Here is a 23,212-nt window from a genome sequence, read left to right on the forward strand (position 1 = left end):
GTGCGTACCCCTTGCTTTGTTCCCAAAGCAAAGGATGTTCTGTCGCAGGCGGGCCCGGCCGCTGCCGGGCGGGGATGCTGCGGTCGGCTGCTGCCCTCTTTCGGCCGGCCGCCGGGAGGCGTGCGGGCGCCCGGGGCCGGGCCGGGCCGGGCGGGCGGGCGCGGTGCCAGCCCCCTGCATTCCGCCGGCGCCGGGACCCTCCCTCCGCGCGCCCCTCCTCCCTCGCTCGCTCGCGCCAGTTGGTTCGGCCTCACGTCCAGCTTCGGCTCTCTTTCCTGGCAGGCAGAAACTCCGCTGAGCGCAACTTGCCTCCAGAATGCTCCTCCTGTTGCTGGGCATCATCGTCCTCCACGTCGCAGTGCTGGTGCTGCTCTTCGTCTCCACGATTGTCAGCGTGAGTGGCGGGGGGCGGGCGGGGCACCCCGAGCTCCCCCATCCCCTCCCCACCCCGCCGTGCTCCGGCCTCCCACAGGCGATTCCGGCTGTGCTCCCCCCAGTTCAGCGCCGCCGTGTTTTTTGCAGACAACGTGAAGTCTCAGACGTCCCCGCGGGCGTTTTGCAGTTTCTGGCAATCTGCCCCCTTTCAGTTGTTTTGAGAAAACCGGAGCAGATTCATGGGTAGGAAGGAAGCAATCGCTGGACTAGGTTAGCTGCGCAGGCCTCCATTTATGCCAAATAATTTCGGTGTGGAGCCAGGGTTCCCCGACCTTCATTTGATGAGATTGCTTAGCACGTTTTTTTTTTTTTTTTTCTCGCTGTAGATTCGTTGAGGAAGGAAGCGGAGTATTTATGGAGTTTTGTTTTTCTCCACATGTCATAGGGTCAAATGGTCGGCTTAGTTCATACAACACCCCTGGAGGGCTGGCTATTGGAAGGTTAACATGGGCTCTTCCAGAAAAGACCCACAGTCCTGGGTCTGCTTTGTGATGTGGACCCAGTGCCTTCCACTATTAAGCCTCCACTCTAGGAACAGGTTATCAGGGTACAACTTGGCTCATAGAACCATCCAACATCAAGCACATTTTTCGATTTGAAACCATCCAACATCAAGCACATTCGATTTGAAACTATGACTGTGGCTTTAACTTCTTAGTGTAAGGCAAATTCCAGGCACGCTATTCCCCCGTTTCAAAGGTTGAGAGATAATTACGTGGGAATGAGAAATACTGATGTTGGGGGCTTGTGGGTTGTTCTATCATTTATAAGTGTCTTTACAGCATCTTAATTAATCTTGTCTGATTAATAGGAATTATGGGTAAGGAGAGAGGCTCAGAGGGGTGGTAGTTTGGGGGAGCGACATTCAGGAGATCGGGGAGGGGAGCTGGCTTGAATGCAGGTGTCCTGGGCTCAGTCTGAGGCTCCTTCTACTATAGTACATCCTTCTGCACATACTAGCTTACACGCGTGTGTGCAACTTTTCTAATAACAAAGTGCTTTTCACTTGCAAACCCTGGGCCTCCCTGAGCCAGACCCCCGCCTCTCTGCCTTCCCTTCGTCTTCACTCTCCCCTTGCCTTCGCTCCTCCCCAACTTGTCTGACTTAAGATGTCTGGTTCTTTCTAGCAATGGATCGTGGGCAATGGACATGCAACCGACCTCTGGCAGAACTGTAGCACCTCTTCCTCGGGCACCGTCCACCACTGTTACTCATCATCCGCAAACGGTGAGACTGGGTTTTTGCTCCACACGCTTGTCTTGGTCTGTGGGTGCCGTGTTTCTCAGTCCAGACCTGGAAACACTTGTTCTTGGAAGACACAGCTCCAGCGTTGTTGCCGGGGTGGGGCGGAATGCAATGGGGGACCAGGAATCCAAGACCAAAGGAGAGGAGCAGAAGTTTCCCTGGCTAAGCCAGGACCCTGGGTATCATTGTACATTATCTCTTTCTGGAAAGATGTCCTAGAGCTCCACCTTATCACTTGATGTAATGCTCCTTGTGAGCAAAGAAATGCAGACACAGATAGGCGATGGAGGCCGCTCAATGGCAAGACTTTAGGCTAACCCCATTGGGACTTTGGATCCAACTGGCATCTTCGCTCTGGTGGCTGTCTCTATCCAGAAAGGTCCTGCCTCTGCCTGTTTTGGTGACGGTCCCAAGGGTAGTCTTTGGTCCAGCTGTTGGCCCCCCCATTTACAAGACTGCGGCTTGTGGGCCTCCCTGCTGCCATTTAGCATCAGAACCTTTGAGTGTTTCCTTGTGGCAAGATGGGGACTCGAAGCTATTTGCAGAATGCTAAACCAAGCCTGGGAGGGTCCTCCATCCAGAGGATTGTGTTTCTCCTCTGTCCTCCACGTCATTGCTTGTGAGATATTTGAAACCAGGCTGACTTGGATTCAAGTGGGGGGTTGAGTGACAGTAAAACACCCACTGGACACCTCAGTACTCAGCAGGGAGTCTTGTGTGTTTGGATGTGGAGAGGCCAAGATAAAGAGGGTGCATTCTCTTGGGTGGCTGGGTGCTGTTCATTGGCATCGTGGCCCCTGGGAGGGGCTGCAGTGCTTGGTGTTGAGGACAAAGTGGGCTTGGCTTGGTATAGTCTCATGTTTCAAAGGATGTGTCCTCAGCCTGGAGGGGGGAGTTCATTGTAGGATGGGCAGAGAGAGCTTTCTTGACATCCTGAGTTTTAAAAGGCCAACAGACTGTGGCTTTCATTGCTGCCGAAGGTACTCATGATCCAGCATCTCTGTTGAAGATGCGACGACCGATGAGAGAGACCAATTTAGACCCAGCGCAGTAAAGCGGGCAGTGAAGGGACCCTTCGTTCTGGCTTTGCACAATGCAGTTTCCTTGCTGGGCTTTGCTTCCTGTGGGCTCGGCACCCAATAATACCCAAGCTGTCACCGAAACATTACAAAGCAAACATCTCGAGCCTCAGTATAAAAAGAAAGTGCTAGACTAGTTATTTGGTAGTTTCTGTGGGGAGGATAGGCAAGGGGTAGAAAACCCTGCTTTATGTTCTCATTTTCCTTGGGGAGAAGAAAAGAAAGGACTCTCTCTGTCATTTTTTTTCCTCGGGAGTGCATGAAAGATACGGAATTAAAAACATCCCAGAGGGTGCACAGTGAGTTTGCATGGTGAGTTGGCAACCAGGCAAATGGAATGAAATACTCATGCGTGCCTGAGAATGTGGCCATAGCCCTGCATGTCCCCAAAGCCGCAGGATCCGGATCTCCCCCTTTCAGGGTCTGGCTCAAGTTCCCTGAAGCCTCGGGATGGGAGGTGCCGCGCTCGCTACTGACACCTGGTGGTCACAAGTGGTGACGCGGCCCGAAAGGGTGGCTTTCCCCGCGGAGGGGCGTGTCTACAGGCGCCCCTCCCAAGTGGCGTTGGGCCATGTGGGTTTGGCACGGAAGGGGGCAGAGGAGCAGCCCTCTAAATTGTGCTCCCACCGTGTTCGGGAAGAAGAGCGGTCTTACCTCGGGGCCTGTTCATCTCAAAGAGGGACCAGTGTTACTTTCATCAGGAAACCTCTTGTCTCTTAACTGGCTCTTCATGTGCCAAGCTCATTCCTTGGGTTCATTGACAATGACTTTGGGGTCTTTCTTGTGGGCTCCAAATCCACGTGGTTGCTTTGCGGGGGGAGCATGCGTTCTCTTCCACATCTGCTTTCTCAGATGTTTTGAGGGAATCTGGGCACGCCCTTAAGTAAGCTGGGTTTGTTTGGATTTGAGCTTCTTCTAAGTTAGAAGTTCCCATGGAAGCTTCCCCAGGAGCTGTTAACTCTGCCGATGTCTCCCTGGTGGGTCAGCTCCAATGGGGGGCAGAATCCTCTGGGCCTTCTTTGCCTTGCTGATCCAGCTGAAAAATCTCCGTGGCAAACAGTGGGTGCAAAAATACATAATTACAAAACTTAGACGCCCTTTACGAATGAAACTGTATTAAGTCGTGAGCCACCGACTTTGGTCCTCGATGGCCCTCAGGATGTTCCAAACATACTTTTTACGGACGTTATCAAAAGCAACTCGCTACTGATATCCATTTGCGAAGAGCACGTTGCAAGTGTGTTATGTGAACCGACGTGGGTTGATCTGGCTTGCTGATTTTTCCTGAAGGGGCTTGTGTTTGTAAGTATGGGGCCAGAGCATGGCCCCTCTCGGAGTGGGGGGTGGGGGGGGTGAAGGGGTTACCGTGCACTTCGTCTTCTGCATGAACGGTGCCCCTCGCTCACCACATTAACCTCATGGCGGTCAAACCGCTGTGTTATGTAGTTGGAAGGCGAGGTCTCAGGTCTTTCCCCCAGCTACCCCTTGCTATTAGAAGTGGTTTCAGATTTCTTACGAGCTGCCCTCAACCCTGCCTGCCTTCATATTTTCTGAACATATTTACACACCTTTTGGCTCCATCCTGAACCTGGCTGCAGGTCGAGGTGAAAGAGCCTTCATGGGGCCTATGCATCATCACCTAGCCTTGAATGCCGCTCGGGCCCAGGGAATACAGGGCCTTGGAAACTGGGGACCTTGCCCTTGAGGGTCCTGAGCCTCTTTGAAGAGCCAGGGGATAAGTGTGGAAGGGTGAGTCGCTGTGAAGGCAGTGGAGGCCAGATGCTCAAGGAGTGGGGGCACACAGGCAGCACCAGAGTTCAGGGGAGGAAGTGGAAGAGAAGTCTCGTGTGGGAGGTGGGATTTGATCCATCCTCCAGAGGATGGGCAGGATTTAAATAAATACAGGCAAGGAGGAGAATATTCCCTGTCCAGGCAATGACGTGACCACCAGCAAGGGAACAGCAATGCAGGGGGACGTGTCGGAACTGTTGGCTCGTATTCCGGTTAGGATTAAGATTGACTGCATGTAGCAGGACATCTTCAAGGGGCAGGGGCTTCAATAAGATGGTTTATGGCACTTGTATGAAAGCGTCAGAGACCCAGGCACTTTCTAGCTCCTTTCTTTGCCATCTCTTAGATTTGGTCCACCTCCTCACGGACTAAGGGGCTGCTGGAGCTCCAGCCATCTCATCCACGCTTCAGGCAGCAGCGTGGAGAAAAGAGGAGGAGAAGAATGTGTGCCCTTCCCTTTTCATGAACTATCTCCAGATAGACCACACACTTCTTTTTCTAGCTTTTACAGAAACTGAGTCACACAGCCATACCTAGTTAACAAGGGAGGCCGAGAATGTAGTCATTTGGCCTCGTGGGAAGCATGGCTTCTCAATTCCTAGAAATTTCATAGCAAGCACCTCCCCGTAAGCCTGGCTTGAAACGCTTCTCTCCAGGACTTTGACCATCCCCCCGCTCTGTACCCGTTCATACTGTTTTACCATAGCTCTGCTAGGTCCTATGCAGTTTCCGAGCAGAGCCCCATTATTTTCGGATTATTCAAATATTTCATCTCTCCTCTGTCCTGGGCTCCATCAGCCGCCCCGCCATTCTGACAGAGCCCCATATCGGAAAGTGTATAACCCTTAGACTTCCCTCTGTTTCTCTCCGTCTCCCATCATTAAATCTTGTTTAAGTCTTGTTTCACGATGTCTTTGGGATCTTTGTTTTCTTCCAGCCTTGACTTCTCTTCTGAACTCCAGACCTGCATATCCAGCCATCCACTAGATATTTCCACAGAGATGTCTCAGAGGCACCCCCTGAACTAGTCAGTCTGCACCTTCTTCCACCGAACCTACCTCTTTGATAGTTTCTGGGATTTGAATGAATGCTGCTCATGTCTGCGGCCTGCTGGATGTGCTTCCGCCTTGCTCCTCAGCACCCTCCTAGGTTTCCTCCCCCACCCACCCCGCCCCGGCCATTGGCCATTCCCTTGTGGGTCACCATGCCTGCAGGACTTATCAGAGCCACAGAGGTGGCCCCCTAACCCCTCCCCTTGCTTGTTTCTTTGTAACTCATGTTTCACATTGAATCCAGGGTGATATTTTTAAAAATACAAAGCCAGGCCTATGACTCTGGATTTGAAGGCTTTCAGAGGCCTCTCCGTGGTCTTAATCTTCAGGTGGAGATCTTGACCAAATCCCATAGGATCTACCTGAACGATCTGTTCCCATGAAACCTTATTTCCCATCTCTTCTCTCTCCCTCATCTTGGAATATTAGCCTCCTTTTACTTCCTTGATCATGAACTTCCCACCTCAAGGTCCCCCCTCTCTGCCTTTCTCCCTTCCTCTGTTCTTTGGTGCACAGCTGCTGGCTGGCTGTCTACCCTGGACCAGATACTATTGTAGACGCTGAGGATGCAAGAGGGAACAAGAGTTTGCATTTTAGCAGGTGAAATAAACAGCCAGGAAACATGGATAATTTGGGGCAGCCATGGGAACTACAAAGAGAATGAAACAGGCTAATGTGTCATGAGGGATTGGGGTAGAGAAGGGAGCCTTTTGCAGGAGTGACCCCGTGAGGATGACCAGGAGTCAGCCGTATGAGCATCTGGGGAAGGTTCCGGGTGGAGGGCCCATCCAGGACAGGCTCTCTGGGCAAGGAAGGGGCCTGGCAGCGTTGAGGGACCAAGGGCAGGCCAGACCGTGGGAAGACAGAGGGTGAGGGGTACAAGAGCACGCCGGCCTGTAGATCCTTCTAGACCCTAGTAAACGGTTTGGTCCATATGGGTGCTTTTCTACTTTTTTACAGTCTCATTTAGCCTTGCTGTGTTTTGTATGCATCTCTGTCCATTTTTTTCCAAGTTGCAGCGGCAGTCCGGATCATTTCTAAGACGGAACACATCAGAAATCTTGCACAGTAGAAATGCACTGACGTATGTCCGGTCATTGTCCCCAGACGTGGGATTCTTACCACTTTCATCATTGCTTTTTATTTTTCCTCTGCCACGTTGCCCATCTTCCTCATTGAGTTCTTTTGTTTTTACACAAAATCCCGTAGGGATTTACCTATTTCACATTTAATTTTCAAAATAGCCATAAATGTTATTTCCTGGTAGGAAACTAGTATCCCGTAACAAATAGGTTCTTTCTGCTTTGAGTAAGAAAGCGGAGCCTCAGGGTATGGCAGGCAGGGCCCGTGGGGCGGTGTCTATACCAGCAGACATCCATCCAGAGACAGAGGGCGCCAGTTCCTAGAGCCCTGGTTTTCTTTTTTCTTTTTTCTTTTTTAATTTTTTTATTGTTATGTTAATCACCATATATTACATAATTTGTTTTGGTGTAGTGTTCCATGATTCATTGTTTGTTCATAACACCCAGTGCTCCACGCAGAACGTGCCCTCTTTAATACCCATCACCAGGCTAACCCCTCCCCCCACTCCCCTTCCCTCCAGAACCCCCAGTTTGTTTTTCAGAGTCCATCATCTCTCATGGTTCGTCTCCCCCTCTGACTTACTCCCCTTCATTCTTCCTCTCCTGCTATCTTCTTCTTTTTCTTTTTTCTTAAAATATGTTGCGTTATTTGTTTCAGAAGTACAGATCTGTGATTCAACAGTCTTGCACAATTCACAGCGCTCACCGTAGCACATACCCTCCCCAATGTCCATCACCCAGCCACCCCATCCCTCCCACCCCCGACCACTCCAGCAACCCTCAGTTTGTTTCCTGAGATTAAGAATTCCTCATATCAGTGAGGTCATATGATACGTGTCTTTCTCTGATTGACTTATTTCACTCAGCATAACACCCTCCAGTTCCATCCACGTCGTTGCAAATGGCAAGATCTCATTCCTTTTGATGGCTGCATAATATTCCATTGTGTATATATACCACATCTTCTTTATCCATTCATCTGTCGATGGACATCTTGTAGAGCCCTGGTTTTCAAACTAATGAGATCTGAGCAGCTCCGGCTGGGATCTGGGGAGCAGGGGCGATGCACCAAGCCTTCTCCCCAGGTCTGAAGGCGCCTGTCTCCTTGGAGCCCGTAGGCCATGAGTGAGTTTAAAATCTACTGACCCAGAAAGTTCGGCAAAATGTGCCTTGAATTGACCGAACTAATGCTTTTTGTTTTGAACTCTCCATATTCTGCACATTTTAGGTCCAAATACACACTGGCATTCTCCCCCTCTTTGTTTTATCTGTGGGTATCTGGTGGGTAGCACAATGGGTCAGAGTTCTGGAGCTGGGCTGGAGCCAGGATCTCAAGCCAAGAAAGTGAGCAGTCAATGCTTTTCCTTTCCATTCTAAGCAACAACAAACTCATGGCAATCTAATGCAGGCAATCAGACAGCATTAGATTGATGCTTTGGATTGAAAATCAGAAAAATATAAATGTTGCCAGTCTCGGAAGCCCCTAGCTTGAGCCCCGATGGTCACTTGTCGTCTGTGTCTTCCCTGATTCCAGATTTCTCTCTCTCTCTCTCTCTCTCTCTTTTTTATCCGTTTGGTGGCCTTGTCATTTCGGCAAGGGCATCAGACCATTTCCTCGTCTGTGGCTCAGCTCCTGGTCGGATTTTAGAGAACACAGGAGGCCCTCTGCATTTATGGTTCATGTTTTGCAACTTAAAATCTTCGCAGCTCTCTGGGCCAACCCACAATCTCTGCCCAAGTAATGGCTCCTGATTTTACAGGCCCTTGTGGGTTGCTGAGGCCCTGCCAGGCGAGGGAGGTACAAGGGATGGGATGTGGTGTCAGAATGCTAATGTTGCAACCTGCAAAGTTTCTCATCAGATGCCAAGATCCAGGAGTTAATTCTGCATGCTTGTTCAGACCTAGCTCTGAACCACAGGGCCCTTGAAACTCAGTCTTTGCTTCTTCAGAAATTTAAATTGCATTCCCAGGATTCTAGCAGAGTCAAGAAAGCTTGTATTTCAGGAGCGGGGATGGGCTGTCATGAGGCCTGAGGTTGTGGGTGTTGGTTTTCAGTGCCCGAGAGAAGGATGTCTGGCAGGAAGCCTCCTGAGTGTGTCGTCATGGACACACACATAGACTCCCAATGTTGGCAGGGACCTGGGAGGTCATCAGGTCCATCCCTCTCTCCCGCCACACCTCGCTTCAGACCCCTCTCCACTAAGCCCATCCCATGTTCATCCTACCAGGGATGGGGAACTCACTACCTTTCAAGAGAGCCTCTTTCATTTTCAAAGAGCGAACAGCACGGTCCCTTCATTTACATTCCTCAAATATATTGAGCGCATCCACATGCCGACCACACAGAGCTGAACAAGAAAGACCAAGTCTCTGCTCTAGTGGGGCTCACGGTGACTTGGGGGGACACCCAGAATATACAATAAATACTCAAGTGTGGAGAGTGCAAAGGATTCTGAAGGCGACAGAGTGATGACATAGAAAGTCACCAAGGTTGGGGGAGCTGGTTACAGAAGGCCGTCTTGTGGGTGGACACCAGGGGGACAGGTCACGGGAAGAATCACAGGAGGAATATTCCAGGAGGTAATGGAAAGAGTCCAGCGTGGCTGAGTGTGCGGGCTGGAGGAAGGGATGGGAAGGGAGGGCAAGAAGAAAGGCACAGGGTCCAGAGCTGAGTGTTGGGGTACCCCAGTGAGTAAATGGGGTGCGGGAAGGAGTTAGCAGAAGGGATGGGGAAAGAGTGGCCAGTGATATGGGAGAGGTGCCTTGAGGTATTGTCATGAAGCGGTGCCTCTGTTAGACCCAAGTCTGTCCCCTCTTAGGTCCGCTCGTTTCTGACGGCTTCCTTCCCGCCTGATGTGCTAGACTGGCGTTTGACCAGGTTGCCTGGTTTAAACTTCTGAAGGGTCCCTCGGCTGACTTCGAATATTCAGAGACCCCAGTTTTGTTTTCGAGACTCTCCCCTTGTCTGGGTGATGCCTCCTTCCTTCAGTGGCTTCCGAAGTCCCAGCCATGTCATGTTTTGCCTCTAGAGAGAGCACGCATGAGCCTCTTCTTGGCCCCCCGGAAGCTGGGGCGGTGGTTTGGCTTTGCCAGGTTGATGAGCAGAGAAGGGGGGACCCCATTACCTCGCCACACCATTCTCCCTCCTCCCTGCCTAGCTTCTGTGAATTCTAAACCTAAAGAAAGGCAGTGGGGTCGTTTAATTCATTAGATTTCAAACACATTATTGGACCTCTCAGTATCCCCCGTGTGTTGTGGTGGAAAACCCAGTAGAGTAGACCTCAGGGGTCCTTGCTTTTTTTTTGCCCTGGGCCTGCCTCTAACAAACTGAGAACCTGGGGCAGGTGCCCTGGTTGTCTAGCAGAGCGAGCATGGAGGTAAGGCCTGGAGCTGGCACCTACCACATCACGTCCTGGGGCCTGTTCACATTCAGGATATAATTGTGACATGGTGGGGGAGCGTCCTGAGTTGGGGTGGCCTCTGAGCTGGGCCTTGGGAATTAGGTAGAATTTCAGTAGCTGTGCGGGGGAGAGTAGGGCGTTGTGCTAGGGGAAGGGAAGGGGGGGTTACTGTGGCTGTTGGGGTAGGGACTCCATTCTAGCTCTTACTCGCCGTGATGCTTGGCCTTTTCAAAAACACTTCCAGGATTAAAAGGAGAGGGCGCTTCTGATTATTATATGGAGATGGAGATCATATGGTGATTATTATATGGAGAATGCCTTTCAAACCCAAAGATCCTGAGAATAACGCAGGCACCCCCCTCATCCCCTGTACTCTCTCGGACAGTACAGCTCTTAAACAGTGCCTTTCTGTCCTCGACTGCCATTTTTCCTGCCAAACCCAGTGGTTCCAAGAGGTCTGTTCTTAAAACAAAACAAAAAGGTTTTCTGATGAGTCAGTGTGAAAAATATAAAAATTCGAAAGTTAAGAAGGCTTCTTCTTATATGGCAAGAATTCCCTTAGCCTTTAGTATTTCATTGCACATTATAATTAACATCCAAGGTGGGACGATAATGGACTTGACTGTGGAACCCATCCCCTCTGTTTTTGTTTTTTTAATCAGCCGGTGGGTTGAGCGGTCCCGCAACAATTCTTTGAGAAACACAGCCTAGCCTAACCCGATCCTCTAGTTACTAGAGTTTTTTAACCGGAAAATAAAGGAAACCTCCAGCAGCTTCCTATTTTCAGGTACCTTCTGTCCTATATTATATATTATATTTCCTTTTCAAGCCCCAGGACTAGTTAGCAGAGTAAGACTGTAGGTTTCAAACCACACATATAAGTTAGACTCTGAAAGACTCCTTCCTGTGTCTACCACTAAGCCTGTTAATTAGGAGTGCGGTTAATTGACTGATTGTGTCAGGTTTAGCTGAAACACCTTGACGTGAAGTTTCTTTCGTGGGTTTTGCTCTGGTTAATATGCCCTCTACGATTATGTGTTGGAAGAGCCTCCTCCTATGTGGTCTTCCTGAGCTCTGTGAGCTCCCGGCCACGGTCTTTCCCTCTCTGGTTTGTATCCAGCCTGAGACCTGAACCTCCCTTCAGAGCTGTCAGCTTTGTCTGGGTGGGGATGAAGCTGAAGCCCCCCCCACCCCGGGGTGGGGGACCCACGCCGGGGCCGGCACGTGCTCCAGCTGGTGGGCGAAGCGTAAGTGCCTTTTAAAGGCCACATTGTTGAGGATGGAGGCCTCTTGGTAAGTCAGCTATTCCTGGAATGACATTCCTACTCAGAAGTAAGGAAAATGGCAGTGTGTGATGGCAGGTGGGTGGGGCAGTTTGAGGGTGGGGAGCCAGGCCCTGTTGGTCCCGTGCTTTTTTTTTTTTTTTTTTAAATTATGATTTTTTTTTCGTCTCCTCCAATGGTCTCTTTCTTCGAGGCTTTATTCTCTCCTGCCCTCCCCGATGTATGCCGACTTTCCCTCACCTGTCCTTCCTCTTCTTTCCAAGAAAACCCATTCTCTTGATTGAGTCAGAAAGCTTTTAGGAGTCGCTCGGAGTCCCCGCGGGGCCGGGGATGGGAGGGGCAGGTGGCTCAGTGCTGGTAATGAAGGATGCGGAAGGCCCCAGATGATCTGGCACATTTCAAAGTAGCTTCATCCTCTCTGAGCCCGTAGCTCACTGGACTGCAGGCCGGGGCTAAGAATACAGCTGCGGGGGCAGATGTCCTTCCTTCACTGCTTAGCTGCCACGGCAGCAGGAATCTGACCTTGAGGCGAGCTTTGATCATCGAGTAAACTCAAGCTTGCGCTTATCTGCTGGGGGAGCTGGGTCTGCCTGCAGCCATGGCCCACGTCAGAAAAGCTGTCAGCAGCCCCTGGACCTGGCACTCTCATTAGAACCGAGCCAGCAGAGAGAGTTTTAGGGCGTTTAATTCCTATGCTCTGCACCAAGGTTGGAGATTAAAATTAAAATTCCACGGGGAATTCCACAGATATTTACCCAGGCATCCACCTGGGGCCAGCCACTGAGTGGGTCCTGGAGGATGACTGTGGGTGCTCATTACTGGCTCAGCGAATGATCACAAACTTGCAACTGGAGAGAAAGTGTCTCCCTGCCCTGGGGCTCGGAGAGGAGCTCAGATTTGCCCCTTGGAATGTTGGTGTCGTGTTAGGTTTGCTCCATATAAAACAGGTTTGTCATTGAGAGCTCCGTCCCTTACATCAGATGTCTCTCTACCCTAATAATGGTATCATGGACATCTGACCTGCTTTGCGATAGCGGAGGTTGGCCACTATGCCCTGTAGGCCAAATCTGGCCCACCGCCTGATTTTGTAAGTCAGGCGTTATTGGATGAGTGGGCCCCACCCATTCATTTACATATTGACTAAGACCGATTTTGTGCTAAGATGCCAAAACCAAGGAGAGGCCACGGAGACCCTACCTTTGACCTCCAAAGCCTAACATGGTCACAATCTGCCTCTTTCCAGATAATTTGCAAATACTTGCAAATGCTTTCGGAGTTCTGGTTGGTGCCCTAATCATGTGGCTTGCGCGAACACTGTGGTCCCCATGTGTCATTACCGGAGTGACCCAGCCAAATCTACCCCGGAGAAACTGTACCCTGCAACAGTCCGTAAATGCTTATTTGCCCCGGTCCTCAACATCAGCTTTTTAAAAAAATGGGGTGATTTGTATCATCCTCCAGTAGAGCTTTCCTATCAGTTTGATCATTGCGATCGCCCTACGAGAGAGTTGCAATGTCACTGTCAGAGAAGAGAAATTCAAGGCCGAACACATGCTAAGTGGCAAGTGAAGCCGGTGGTGAGCAGAAGTAGGTGGCAGAACCATCCCCTGCGCTGTGGTGAGTAGAGTGCCTGGCTGGCCAGCAGTCAGGCTTGGCTCGAGTCCTCACATGGGATCAAACACCTGCCATGCCCCGAGCTCCTGGTCGAATCCAATCCAGGCGAAGGGTTCTGGCTCTGGAGCAATGTCCTCTGCACTTCAGAATCTCCTCAGGACCTCGTGGGCTTCCTTCTGGATAATTCAGCCAGCCTGTCGGAGCTAGGATGGACACTGCTACCTCCTGGCTCCGTTCTTTATCTCCCCGGCCTTCCCGTATGTAGCTTCTGATCTGATAGCGATGGAGGGCAGGAGAAGTCCCTTGACTCTCGGCAAGTGGAAGACCAGTCCCGTCCAGATTCCAGCTGTTCTTTGAGCTTTGGAATCCTTCTTGTGCACTGCCATGTCTGCTTTGCCTTGTGATCTTTTAAGTTAGTTTTAATTATTCAGATGTTACAGGAAAGTATTCTCCGTATTAAAAATAAATCTGACGATGCAGATACTGACCAAAGACCAAACTCTCCTCCATCTAGCTCCAGCTCCTGCGGGCAGCCGTGGATATCAGTTGGCACATCTTTGGCTCTTTTTCCAGTGAACATGCACACGCATATTCATGCGTGTATTTGCACATTTACACATATTTATAAAGTTTTTTTTTTTGGTGTGTATTTACATAATGACATCATGTTGTATGGACGCCTTAGTCTTTTCATTGTCTTGGAGATCTTTCAGAGGTTGTTCATTTTCCAACTCGTGACTTTTTCACTGTTGCAAAAATATTCCATCGTAGGGATTTACCCTAATTTATTTCCACTCATGGGAGTGATGGTATAGTGAGCAATCCTTATTCATTTCTCTTTGAGGATATGTTTAAGTATTTATCCACGATGTAGTGATTAAATTGTGGAGTCATGTTATTGGCATTTAACAATTTAAATATATTCTGCCAAATTGCTGGTCACAGAAGGATAATTATATTAATCATTCCTCTGAACGGTGTTTAGAGGTATCTCTCATACATGTACTCTGTTGACATTATCAACCTTTTTGATTTTTGCAAATCTGATAGATAAACATTGGCATCATATTCTTTCTGGATTTCACTTGCATTTTCCTGGATGCTAAGGAGGTTGCACACCATTAAAGATGTTTATTGGCTATTCCTATTTCTCGTTTGTCAATCACGTGTCTGTACGACTTTATCATTCTACACTGAGCTTTTTGATGCATCTGGAATTGAACTTTGTGGATGATGTGAGCTAGAGATCTTTTTTTGACAAATGGCTAGCCATCCCCACTTGGTATCTGTTGTATTTTTTCTCTACTGATTTATATGTTATGTTCGTTACATACTGAATTCACAGATACACTCCCAAAGTCTTAGTTCTGTGCCATTGTTTTATTTCTCTTTCATGGCTAATACCACACTGTTTGAACTGCTAGAACTTTATAATATAAATATACGCTTTGCATATCTATATTTGGATATCTGGTAGGTGATGTTCTGACTCATTGTTTTTGTTTGTGTATTTTTGTCTTTTCTTCTTGTGTTTGGTTCAAAAATTGTTTTGGCTATCATTACTTATTGTCTTTCAGATAAGTTTTTATTTTTTTATTTTACTTCTTTAAAGATTTTATTTATTTATTTGAGAGTGAGAGCACACGAGCAGCGGGAAGAGCAGAGGAAGAGGGAGAAGCAGACTCCCTGCTGAGCAGGGAGGCCCGATTCGATTCGGGGCTCAAGCCCAGGACCCCGAGGTCATGACCTGAGCCGAAGGCAAATTCTTAAAGTGCCTGAGCCACCCAGTGGCCCTCAGATAAATTTTTAAAGCATTTGTCAAGTTCCGGTTGGGATATTATTTAGGATATCATCGAATTTGTACATTACTTTGGGGGAAAACGGCATCTTTAAGACTTTGAGTATTTCTATCTGGAAACATAGTATGTTTCTATGTCTTTAGCACTTCTTTTATGTGCTTTAATAAAATTTGTCTGCCTTACTGAGCACCCCCCACCAAAGAACATGATTCTTTAATTAATTGTATTTTTGTCCTTTTTAAATTTTATTAACAATTGCTCTCATCAGTAATGAGTCAGTTCATTTTGGATCCGTTTAATTATTCCTTTTCTAACTTCTTAAGTGGGAAGTTTAGTTCATTCTTTGCCAATACTTGTATTTTTTAGTACATGCTCTAAGGGCGTACATTTTCCACTGAGAGTATGGCTTGGACCACCGCCCATAGATTTGACGTTGACGACTCTCTGAATCCCAACCTCTGCTGAAGAAAGTTTTAGTTCTCATCTTGATTTCTTTGTCCAAATACTATTTTTAAATTTCCAATCTTATTTTGGCCAGTTTGTTTTTCATTCCTACTTTCTGTTCGCCTCGATTTATGCCTGTATCACTTTTGCTTCCTTTGAGATTTATTGAGATTTACTTGTCGCCTAATACATAGCGTGTAAGACTGTTCCTTGTACGTTTGAAAATAATTCATGCTCTTTGTTATATGGACACAAATTTTCTATATATCTACTAAATTGAAGTGGTGAATCTTGTTATCCATAATCTCTCTGCTACTGTATTTTTTTTAGTTACTTGTTTATTCTGAGAGAGGTATGCTAAGGCCTTTCACTATGATTGTGACTTTGTCAGTTTCTTCTCCCAATTATCTTTTACTTTATACTTTTTCTGGGCCATGTTATTTTATAGGCATAAAGGTTTACGACTAGCATTTCTTTGTGGTCAACTGGGTCTTTCCTCACTATGAAGTATCCCTCTTTGCCTCCTTTCATCTTTTTCAATTTAAATTCTGTGTTGTCTGATGCTATTATTACTATACTTACTTTTTTTTTGGTTAGTATTTGCCTGCCACCTCTTCTTAAAATCTTTCAATTTTCCACTGTTGTTTGTTTTAGGTGTATCTCTTGTTTCAGACTATCAGTGGGAATTATGTAATTCAAGGTGAAATTCTTCATCTTCTCACGAGTGACTTGAACCCATTTACATATATTGTGATTGATGATGTAGTTGGATTTACTATCTTCATGTCTGTATTTTATTTATTTGTACTTATGGTTGAAAACCTTCTTCAACATTGTATTCCCAGGGCTTACCAGAGAGCCGGCCTCAAAATAGTAAGTGTTCAGCAAATAAATGCCCATTGAATAAAAACTTCCTTGACCCCCTAATTCTGATCTGATTGGACACCTTATGGCAAAATAACTCCATTGTAATGGCGTTGGGACTCAAGTTCAAATTATTGGTAGAAGAAGTTTTAAGAAGGCTTTAGTTGCATTTCTAAGTCTAAGGGATTTTTCCTATTCCTGTAGATTTAGCGTCAAAGATTTTGAGTTTTCTCTAAATGTGAAGTCTGTTGTTAGTGGTAGGGGAGGTAAAGAGTAAGGTAAAGGTTTCAGAATTGGAGGAGGAAATCCAGATTGTCATCTGCCCCAGCCACTCTGCCTGGGAGGGTGTACCCGGAAGAACGTTTCCCAGCCAAAAAACTCAATCACTGTTTTCGTTCTGGATCTGGGTCTCATGTATCTTTATGTTTCCAGCCTCACCTACCAGAGCACCAGATAATTGGTTTACTTTTGAAAAAATAGCATTACGGCAACATTAACTTTATTGCAGACTGCTCCCCTAGAGGAATTACTAGGGCTGGAGAAAGACAGATTTAATGAAGAGGTATATAAAAAATGAAGTCAGGATGGCTCACTACCTGGGACATCATTTTCTTACCTTAATTGACAAAGACATTGAAAACATAAAAGGAACAAATGTTCTGTCACAGTGGAAAGAATACTAGGCTGGAATCAAGGGCCTCCCAGAGTTGGCCTTGCCTGTTGGGCTCATCAGAACATCTCCGGAAGTCTCTTTCAGTACAAAGGAGCTGGATTAATGGATCTCCGACATTTCTTCAGTTAACCCCGCCAGCGCCCTTAAAATTCTGCCGTGATCTCCTTGTGACTCAAACGACGTTCATCATATTCAGTGGTTGATTAAAAGTCATGCAGATTTCATAGCTTGGAGTACTGTGTTAAGCATCGATGCATTTCTCAAAGCTTTTGCACACTACTCAGTTACTGGGCTGAGAGGATAAAGCCCTGTGGCTTCCCCAGTTGCTTTGCCTTGTTTAGAGCAGCACCCACCCCAGTGATTCTTTGGCACTTGGAGGAAAGGACGCGGGTGACAAGTGGGCAAAGCCAAATACAGCTCTCCTAGGGGGACACCTTAGGTTCCCTCTGTAGTGCTGAGCCCATGCTGTGTCTTCTTCTCCCTTCCCTCCTGAGACGACATTCTTTTGCAGTAGACGGTGAACTACAGAACTCCCTTTTCTGCCTGCATTTCAGTTGGAAGCTTGGGGATTTTATCCCAAGCTGGGGGGTTCAACCAAGCTGCGGAAGTAGAATCCCAGCATCCCACCTGGCGATTTGCCTAAGCACAGAGCGCTCTGTGCTGAGGCTCATGACTGGGGTTACGACTGACCAAGATAGAGCTTGGCCGAGCAAATGGATTTTCATAGCTCGCTCTTCTCCATCAGCATTTTCTTCCAATTTACTACAAAATTGGTTTTGGCATCAATACTGTTTGTTCTTCCCAACCATCCTCACGATCCCTATCTCTCCTTGGGGGATGCTGATATTTTGAACAGTGATTTTAAATTATTCTTGGAATACAGGGGTTCCAATAAGCAAGCCCTTGAAAGCCCTTTGAGGGCAAGAAGAGAGAAGGCAGTGGGTGGGGCTCAGACCCTCTTTAACACGTGTACTTATGTGGGAGTAACACATTTGGCAAAAAGCCTGGGAACGAGTTCAATATATTTTAACTTGAGTTTAACTCTTAGTAGTGGGACTGGTGCGGTGTTTGTACAGCCCTTTCTCAAAAGGACCACAATTAAGTAGGTATTATACAAGTGAATTATACAAGTGAGTTCTGCTCATGAAAGAGGGCTTCTGCCACCTGGGAGGACTGTGGGTTTTAGGGGTCACGGTGCGCCGGGCGCCATGTTCCTCATGGCACAGCCCCTCCCCCAGCCCTGGCGGGCTTTTCCTAACCTGGTGTCTCTCCCCTCCAGAATGGCTGCAGTCTGTCCAGGCCACCATGATCCTGTCCATCATCTTCAGTGTTCTGTCCCTGTTCCTGTTCTTCTGCCAGCTCTTCACCCTCACCAAAGGGGGCCGGTTTTACATCACCGGAGTCTTCCAAATCCTTGCTGGTAAGTTGGAGATGATATCCAGTTCCTGTGGAGACTGTGCCTGTCCAAGGCTGGTGAATGATCAGTCAGTAGAGGGACATGGCCCCGGAAGGACTGATGTTTGTGAGTCTGTACCTTGGATGGTTTTGGAAGGGGTGTGTGTGTGTGTGTGTGTGTGTGTGTGTGTGTGTGAGAGTGTGTGTACCTACACCTTAGAATTTGGGAACTCTCCACTACGCCATGGAACGAGATCCATAGGAAATAAGACTTAGGGGCTCTGGAAGGAAGGTCCCTAACCCAGCCAGACCTGTCACCAGGAACGAAGCTACAATCTGGAGACATAATCAGAGGTGAATGCCAAGAGTATCAGTAGGACCAAGGCCAGTTTTGAGGGCGTATCGTCGTACATTATGTTATGCCCCGAGGAACTATCCCTGCTTGGGCATGGGAAGGGGCCCCGATATGCTGCTGAGCTTGTGTCTCCTCCCTCTAAGCAGTGATGAAGCCATGGTGAATTCTTACTCTCCTTTACTCCCCCTCCAGGCTTCCGGTGGGCTTTGATTTACTATTGTCATCCTCAGGTATCTTCATTTTGGCACCCCTGTGTAATATGCCATCATTTCCAAACATAGGGCCATGACAACACACGAGAGGTCTCCTTCAACTCCTCCTTAAACTGCCTTCACGTCCCCCCGCTGGATGTTATCCATATGTACAACATACAGAGTCTGAGAAGCTTCTGTTATAGAGGGTGACATCTTCCAACTTTGTCTCTAGATTCTGAGCAATGTCTTCCTTCATTGACACTTACCCTTCTTCTGTCTGTTGACTACCAGTTGACTGAGTCAGCAAGCACTAGAGAGAAGTAAGAGGCAGTTGGGGTGGTGGCTCCTAGAATCCATGTTAATAAGTCACAAACTCCATATATACCATATGTACTGTGAGATGTTTTAGTGTCTGGCTGAGTAGGCAAAGGGCTACGCTATCTCTTGGTTGGTTGTCGGAATGTCCATGGTGCTGAATCACCACCCTGTGCTCAGGAGCATCATTGGAGGGTTGAAAACAGCCCGCATGTCCTTGATGGATGGATGGATGTGGGGGTATAATGGCTTACACATGGCTGTATGTTAAGGCACAGCCTGAGGTTGAATGTTGATGACCTTTTCTAGAAGCCAGAGAGTTACCCTTTCCTGGAAGAAGGAATTAGACTGGACAGTTACTTCTCATTAAATCCTCAAACACAGCATTTCATTTCATTATGTACCATTTGAGGATTTCAAAACCGAATAGTGCTTTGCTACTTGCATGGTTTTTTTATACCAAGACAGGTTTGGTATACTGGAGTGTTGCCAGTTTTGTTAAATCACAAATTATGGAGTAAGATATCATGCCTAGGTATATTAGAAGCAGAGTTATCATTAGTCACTCCGCTTCCAGAAGTCATATGCAAAACTAGAATGTATTCTGGGACTTCTTTTTCGGCTCACCATTTACAGTTTGATATCAAGCCAAATGATGATCATACTTGTTGCATCAATGGATGTGTCCTCGAGATAAAACAATCCAGACTTAGGAACCAGAACTTTCATCAAATGTTTATATTTGACCTGCCCCAGTGTGTTACTTTACTGATAAATAAACTGAGACCAGGAGAGTGTCATGAGTACCCAAGGTTGCCCAGCCCACACAAGAACAACAGAATGCATTCTACATGGTCTCAATATTTAGTTAGGAACCTCCTGATCGTTAGAGATGCAGAATCCACCAAAATTGCCACGGAACCCAAAATCCAAGGCAGAAACTCTGCTTTTCCAACATGTATTTGCTAACCCGTCCTGTTCTGAATCTCCTCTGAACTCAATGCAAGCCCGTTAGAATTCTGCTATAAAAAAAAAACCTGCTAAGTCTAAAAGCACATGATTTATTCTTCATTCTTCCTCTTTGCATGTAGCTTCTTATCTCTCATGGGATCCAGTTTTCAGTTTATCAGTTTGTCAGCCTGGCGGCCCCTATTCCAACAAGAAGTTGTCTTGAATTAGCCATGTCGAGCCACAGGAGTGGTCGTAATCTATAAGCCCAAAGAATATTCTGTTCCTAACTTGAACTCCAGTTCATGTGAGCTGAAAGTGAGTCCTCTGGTCATCACAGGCTCTCCAGAATGTTGCATTTGAACTTGCTCTGTAGGGTTTTGCCACCCAAGTTGAGGACTAAAAGAGGAAGGGGCTTCCCTTAGAGATTCCCTTGGTTCTTCATTTTTTTTTAAGTTTTTATTATCTTTTTTAAAGATTTTATTTATTTATTTGAGAGAGAGAGAGAGAGAGACAAAGAGCACAAGCAGGGAGGAGAAGGAGAAGCAGGCCCAATGCGGGGCTGGATCCCAGGACCCCGGGATCATGACCTGAGGCGAGGCAGACGTTTAACCGACTGAGCCACCCAGGTGCCCCGCACCGAAGCATTTTAAGTGGAAGCCACTGGAAAATCTTCAGAGTCTCCCAGGTGGCTGTTTTGGGCTGCACTGTCTTTGCCTCGCTCTCCTTTGGAGGGCCCAGCTGCAGTCTTCATAGATCATACACATGAGTGTGCGGGAAAGGCAGGTACAAGGTGTGGGGGGCTCTTGGGGCTGACTGTAGCTTTAGGAGCCGTCTCTGCTTGCTCTAGATTACACGTCTGCGGGTGCTTATCGGTCCGCCTGCTTTGCTGACTCATCCCCTTCTGCTTTTCATAATAAGCCATAAGTCTCACATTGAAGAGCTGTCTTCCCTTGATTACATACTTCTTAGGTTGGCTGCTTCCTGGAGATGTGTCAAGAGGCTCCATCCAGTTCATTGCTTTTCAATCTTAGCTGTACATCAGAATCACCTCTTTAGGGGCGCCTGGGTGGCTCAGTCAGTTGAGCGTCTGACTCTTGGTTTCGGCTCAGGTCCTGATCTCAGGGGCGTGGGATCGAGCCCCGTGTCAGGCTCTGTGCTCAGCAGGGATCCTGCTTGGGATTCTCTCTCCTGCTCCCTCTGCCCCTCCCCCTCAAATAAATAATTAAATCTTTTTTTTTAATCACCTTTTTAAAAAGAGGGTGCTTTAAAAAAAAAAATGCCAGTGCTCAGGCTTCATCCCTGGAAAGCTCTTGGGTGGGGCTGCTCCCTGGATGACTCTGATGTTCATCCAGGGTTGGGAACTGTTGGTGTAGCCATCACACTGTCCCTAATCCCACTGTAAGGTCCTCTAGGAATTTCTCTGCCAAAGACTCATCCCACTCGTGAGCCACAGATTCTTCTAAACCCCCTTCTTAGAGAAGAGCCATTCTGATCCTCTCCCTGGATTTTGGAGTCTTTTTTATTTTCAGAACTGGTACCGCCCTGTTCTCAGACAGTGGTTACCATGATCCTACGTCTGCTGGGCTGGGTTGCACTTGATGAAAAAAGCATCAAGAAATTCATAGAGATACCGACCTGAAAGACAGAGCCCCGTGTTTGGATTTATATTTCACTACTTAACACCCAGCACCGAGCTCCAGGCACACCACATAGAAGTCCCTGAATAACCCACTTGTTGGATGACTGGGTAATTGTATTCCCTTGGCAGAATCAAACACGGGTCACATGTGTAGTTACTATTTATTGTGATTACTAAAAACAGAGAAGACGGTAAAAGGAGACTCCTGAGTGAGTGTTTCTGTTTGTTCTGTTTCTTCTGTGAAACAGACTGATACAGACGTCGGGCTTTAGAACAAAAGACTTTGGGGGATGAATAAAAAAGCACAGTGCCCTCCCTCTTCCGAGTGGCTCAAAGGCCATTGGCAGCCAGGTGCCACATTAAGGGGACCCCCCCCCTTCGCAGCGAACCGTTCCAGATGTTGCCCTGGCCGAGCCCAGGTCGGAATCCAGGAGTGCAGTGGGTGGCTTTCGAGGCAGTGAGGGTCACTTAGATGCTGAAATCGGAAATCAGACCAGCAGCACAGAGAAGGTTCTGCATAGGTCAGACAGAGAGCCCAATGCTTTCAGAGGAAGGGACCTTCCAGCCTCTTTCTGCCCCACCTCATGATGCTCAGGACCAGGTGGGGTGACTCAGAGTCACTCACTCCTCCAACCAACACCATGAGGCACCATTGACTTTCTAGCCAACTTCCCTCTGGCTTCCGCTCCAGGTTTTCGAATGAGCGGCTTCTGCGGAGGTCACTGATATAACTCCCTGATGTCACTGGCAGAGTCCCTCCACTCCTTTCAGTTCTGTTGACTGCTCACTCCTCCCGGCTCTCCGGACATCCCTGTTTCCCTGGTGAGCTAAGTTAGCCCATCAGGGGGCCATGCCGGGGAGGCGAGGGGGGTGTCCCCTCTCTCCCTTACCCCAGACCCAGTCCACCCTGTGTGGACATTGTGTCCACTTCTGTTCTCTTCTTGTCCTCATGAATACCACTACCCTCATGCAAAAGCCACCTCGGGCGCCTTCCCGTCCCCTGTTTTGTCGCTACCCCGAAATCCATTTCCCACGCTGCTGCCAGAGAGATCTTTCTAAAACACACCTCGGATCATGTTTCCCCTCTGCTGAAGATGTGCTTCCCACCACAACTTCCTCAGCGTGCCATTCAGGACTCCCAGCCTCCCCACACACTGCCGTCCCCCTGTCAAGGGAGATCCTTGTCAGGACCCGCTTCCCCTGACTACCTTGTCCACACCCTGTAGACTCGGGTCGAGCACCGTCTGCCCTGTCAGGCTTCCCTGGGCCCCCCAGTTTGGACTCCATGCCTGTCCATCCTGTCAGAGCATCTCCCTCTCTTGAAATCATGTCAGACCATATCGGAAGTTTCTGTGGACATGTCTGCTGCTGAATGACACTCCGCCCTGAAGCTAGGGGCCGTGTCTTATCCATCTTGGTGCCCTCAGTAGCCAGAACAGTGCCTGCACACACTAGGCACTCATTACACGTGTTCAGAGCCAAACAGAATGGAGATAAGGACGTTTTGAGACTTCCCTCCATTTCTTGCTTCGCCTTTGGCCCCTTGGTTGCTCCCTTCTAAAGGTTCTGGGCTCTGATCGCTCACCCGTGGTCATTATTGC

The 23,212-nt window shown here is 48.1% G+C and overlaps 1 protein-coding gene across 1 annotated transcript in view; it reads left to right on the forward strand.

Moving 5' to 3' along the window:
* The window catches only part of PMP22 (peripheral myelin protein 22), a 28,333-nt gene that overhangs the window by 1,563 nt on the left and 3,558 nt on the right, over positions 1-23,212 (forward strand). Inside the window, exons 2-4 of the mRNA XM_028089052.2 lie at positions 283-394; positions 1,563-1,662; positions 18,042-18,182. Of these exons, the coding sequence (XP_027944853.1) occupies positions 317-394; positions 1,563-1,662; positions 18,042-18,182 (319 nt within the window). The 5' untranslated portion in view covers positions 283-316. The remainder of the gene's footprint in view (positions 1-282; positions 395-1,562; positions 1,663-18,041; positions 18,183-23,212) is intronic.

This window comes from Eumetopias jubatus, unplaced genomic scaffold, assembly GCF_037043125.1.
Source record: "Eumetopias jubatus isolate StellerSeaLion01/CBP00866 unplaced genomic scaffold, mEumJub1_p1.0 scaffold_10, whole genome shotgun sequence".
NCBI classification, from domain to species: domain Eukaryota; kingdom Metazoa; phylum Chordata; class Mammalia; order Carnivora; family Otariidae; genus Eumetopias; species Eumetopias jubatus.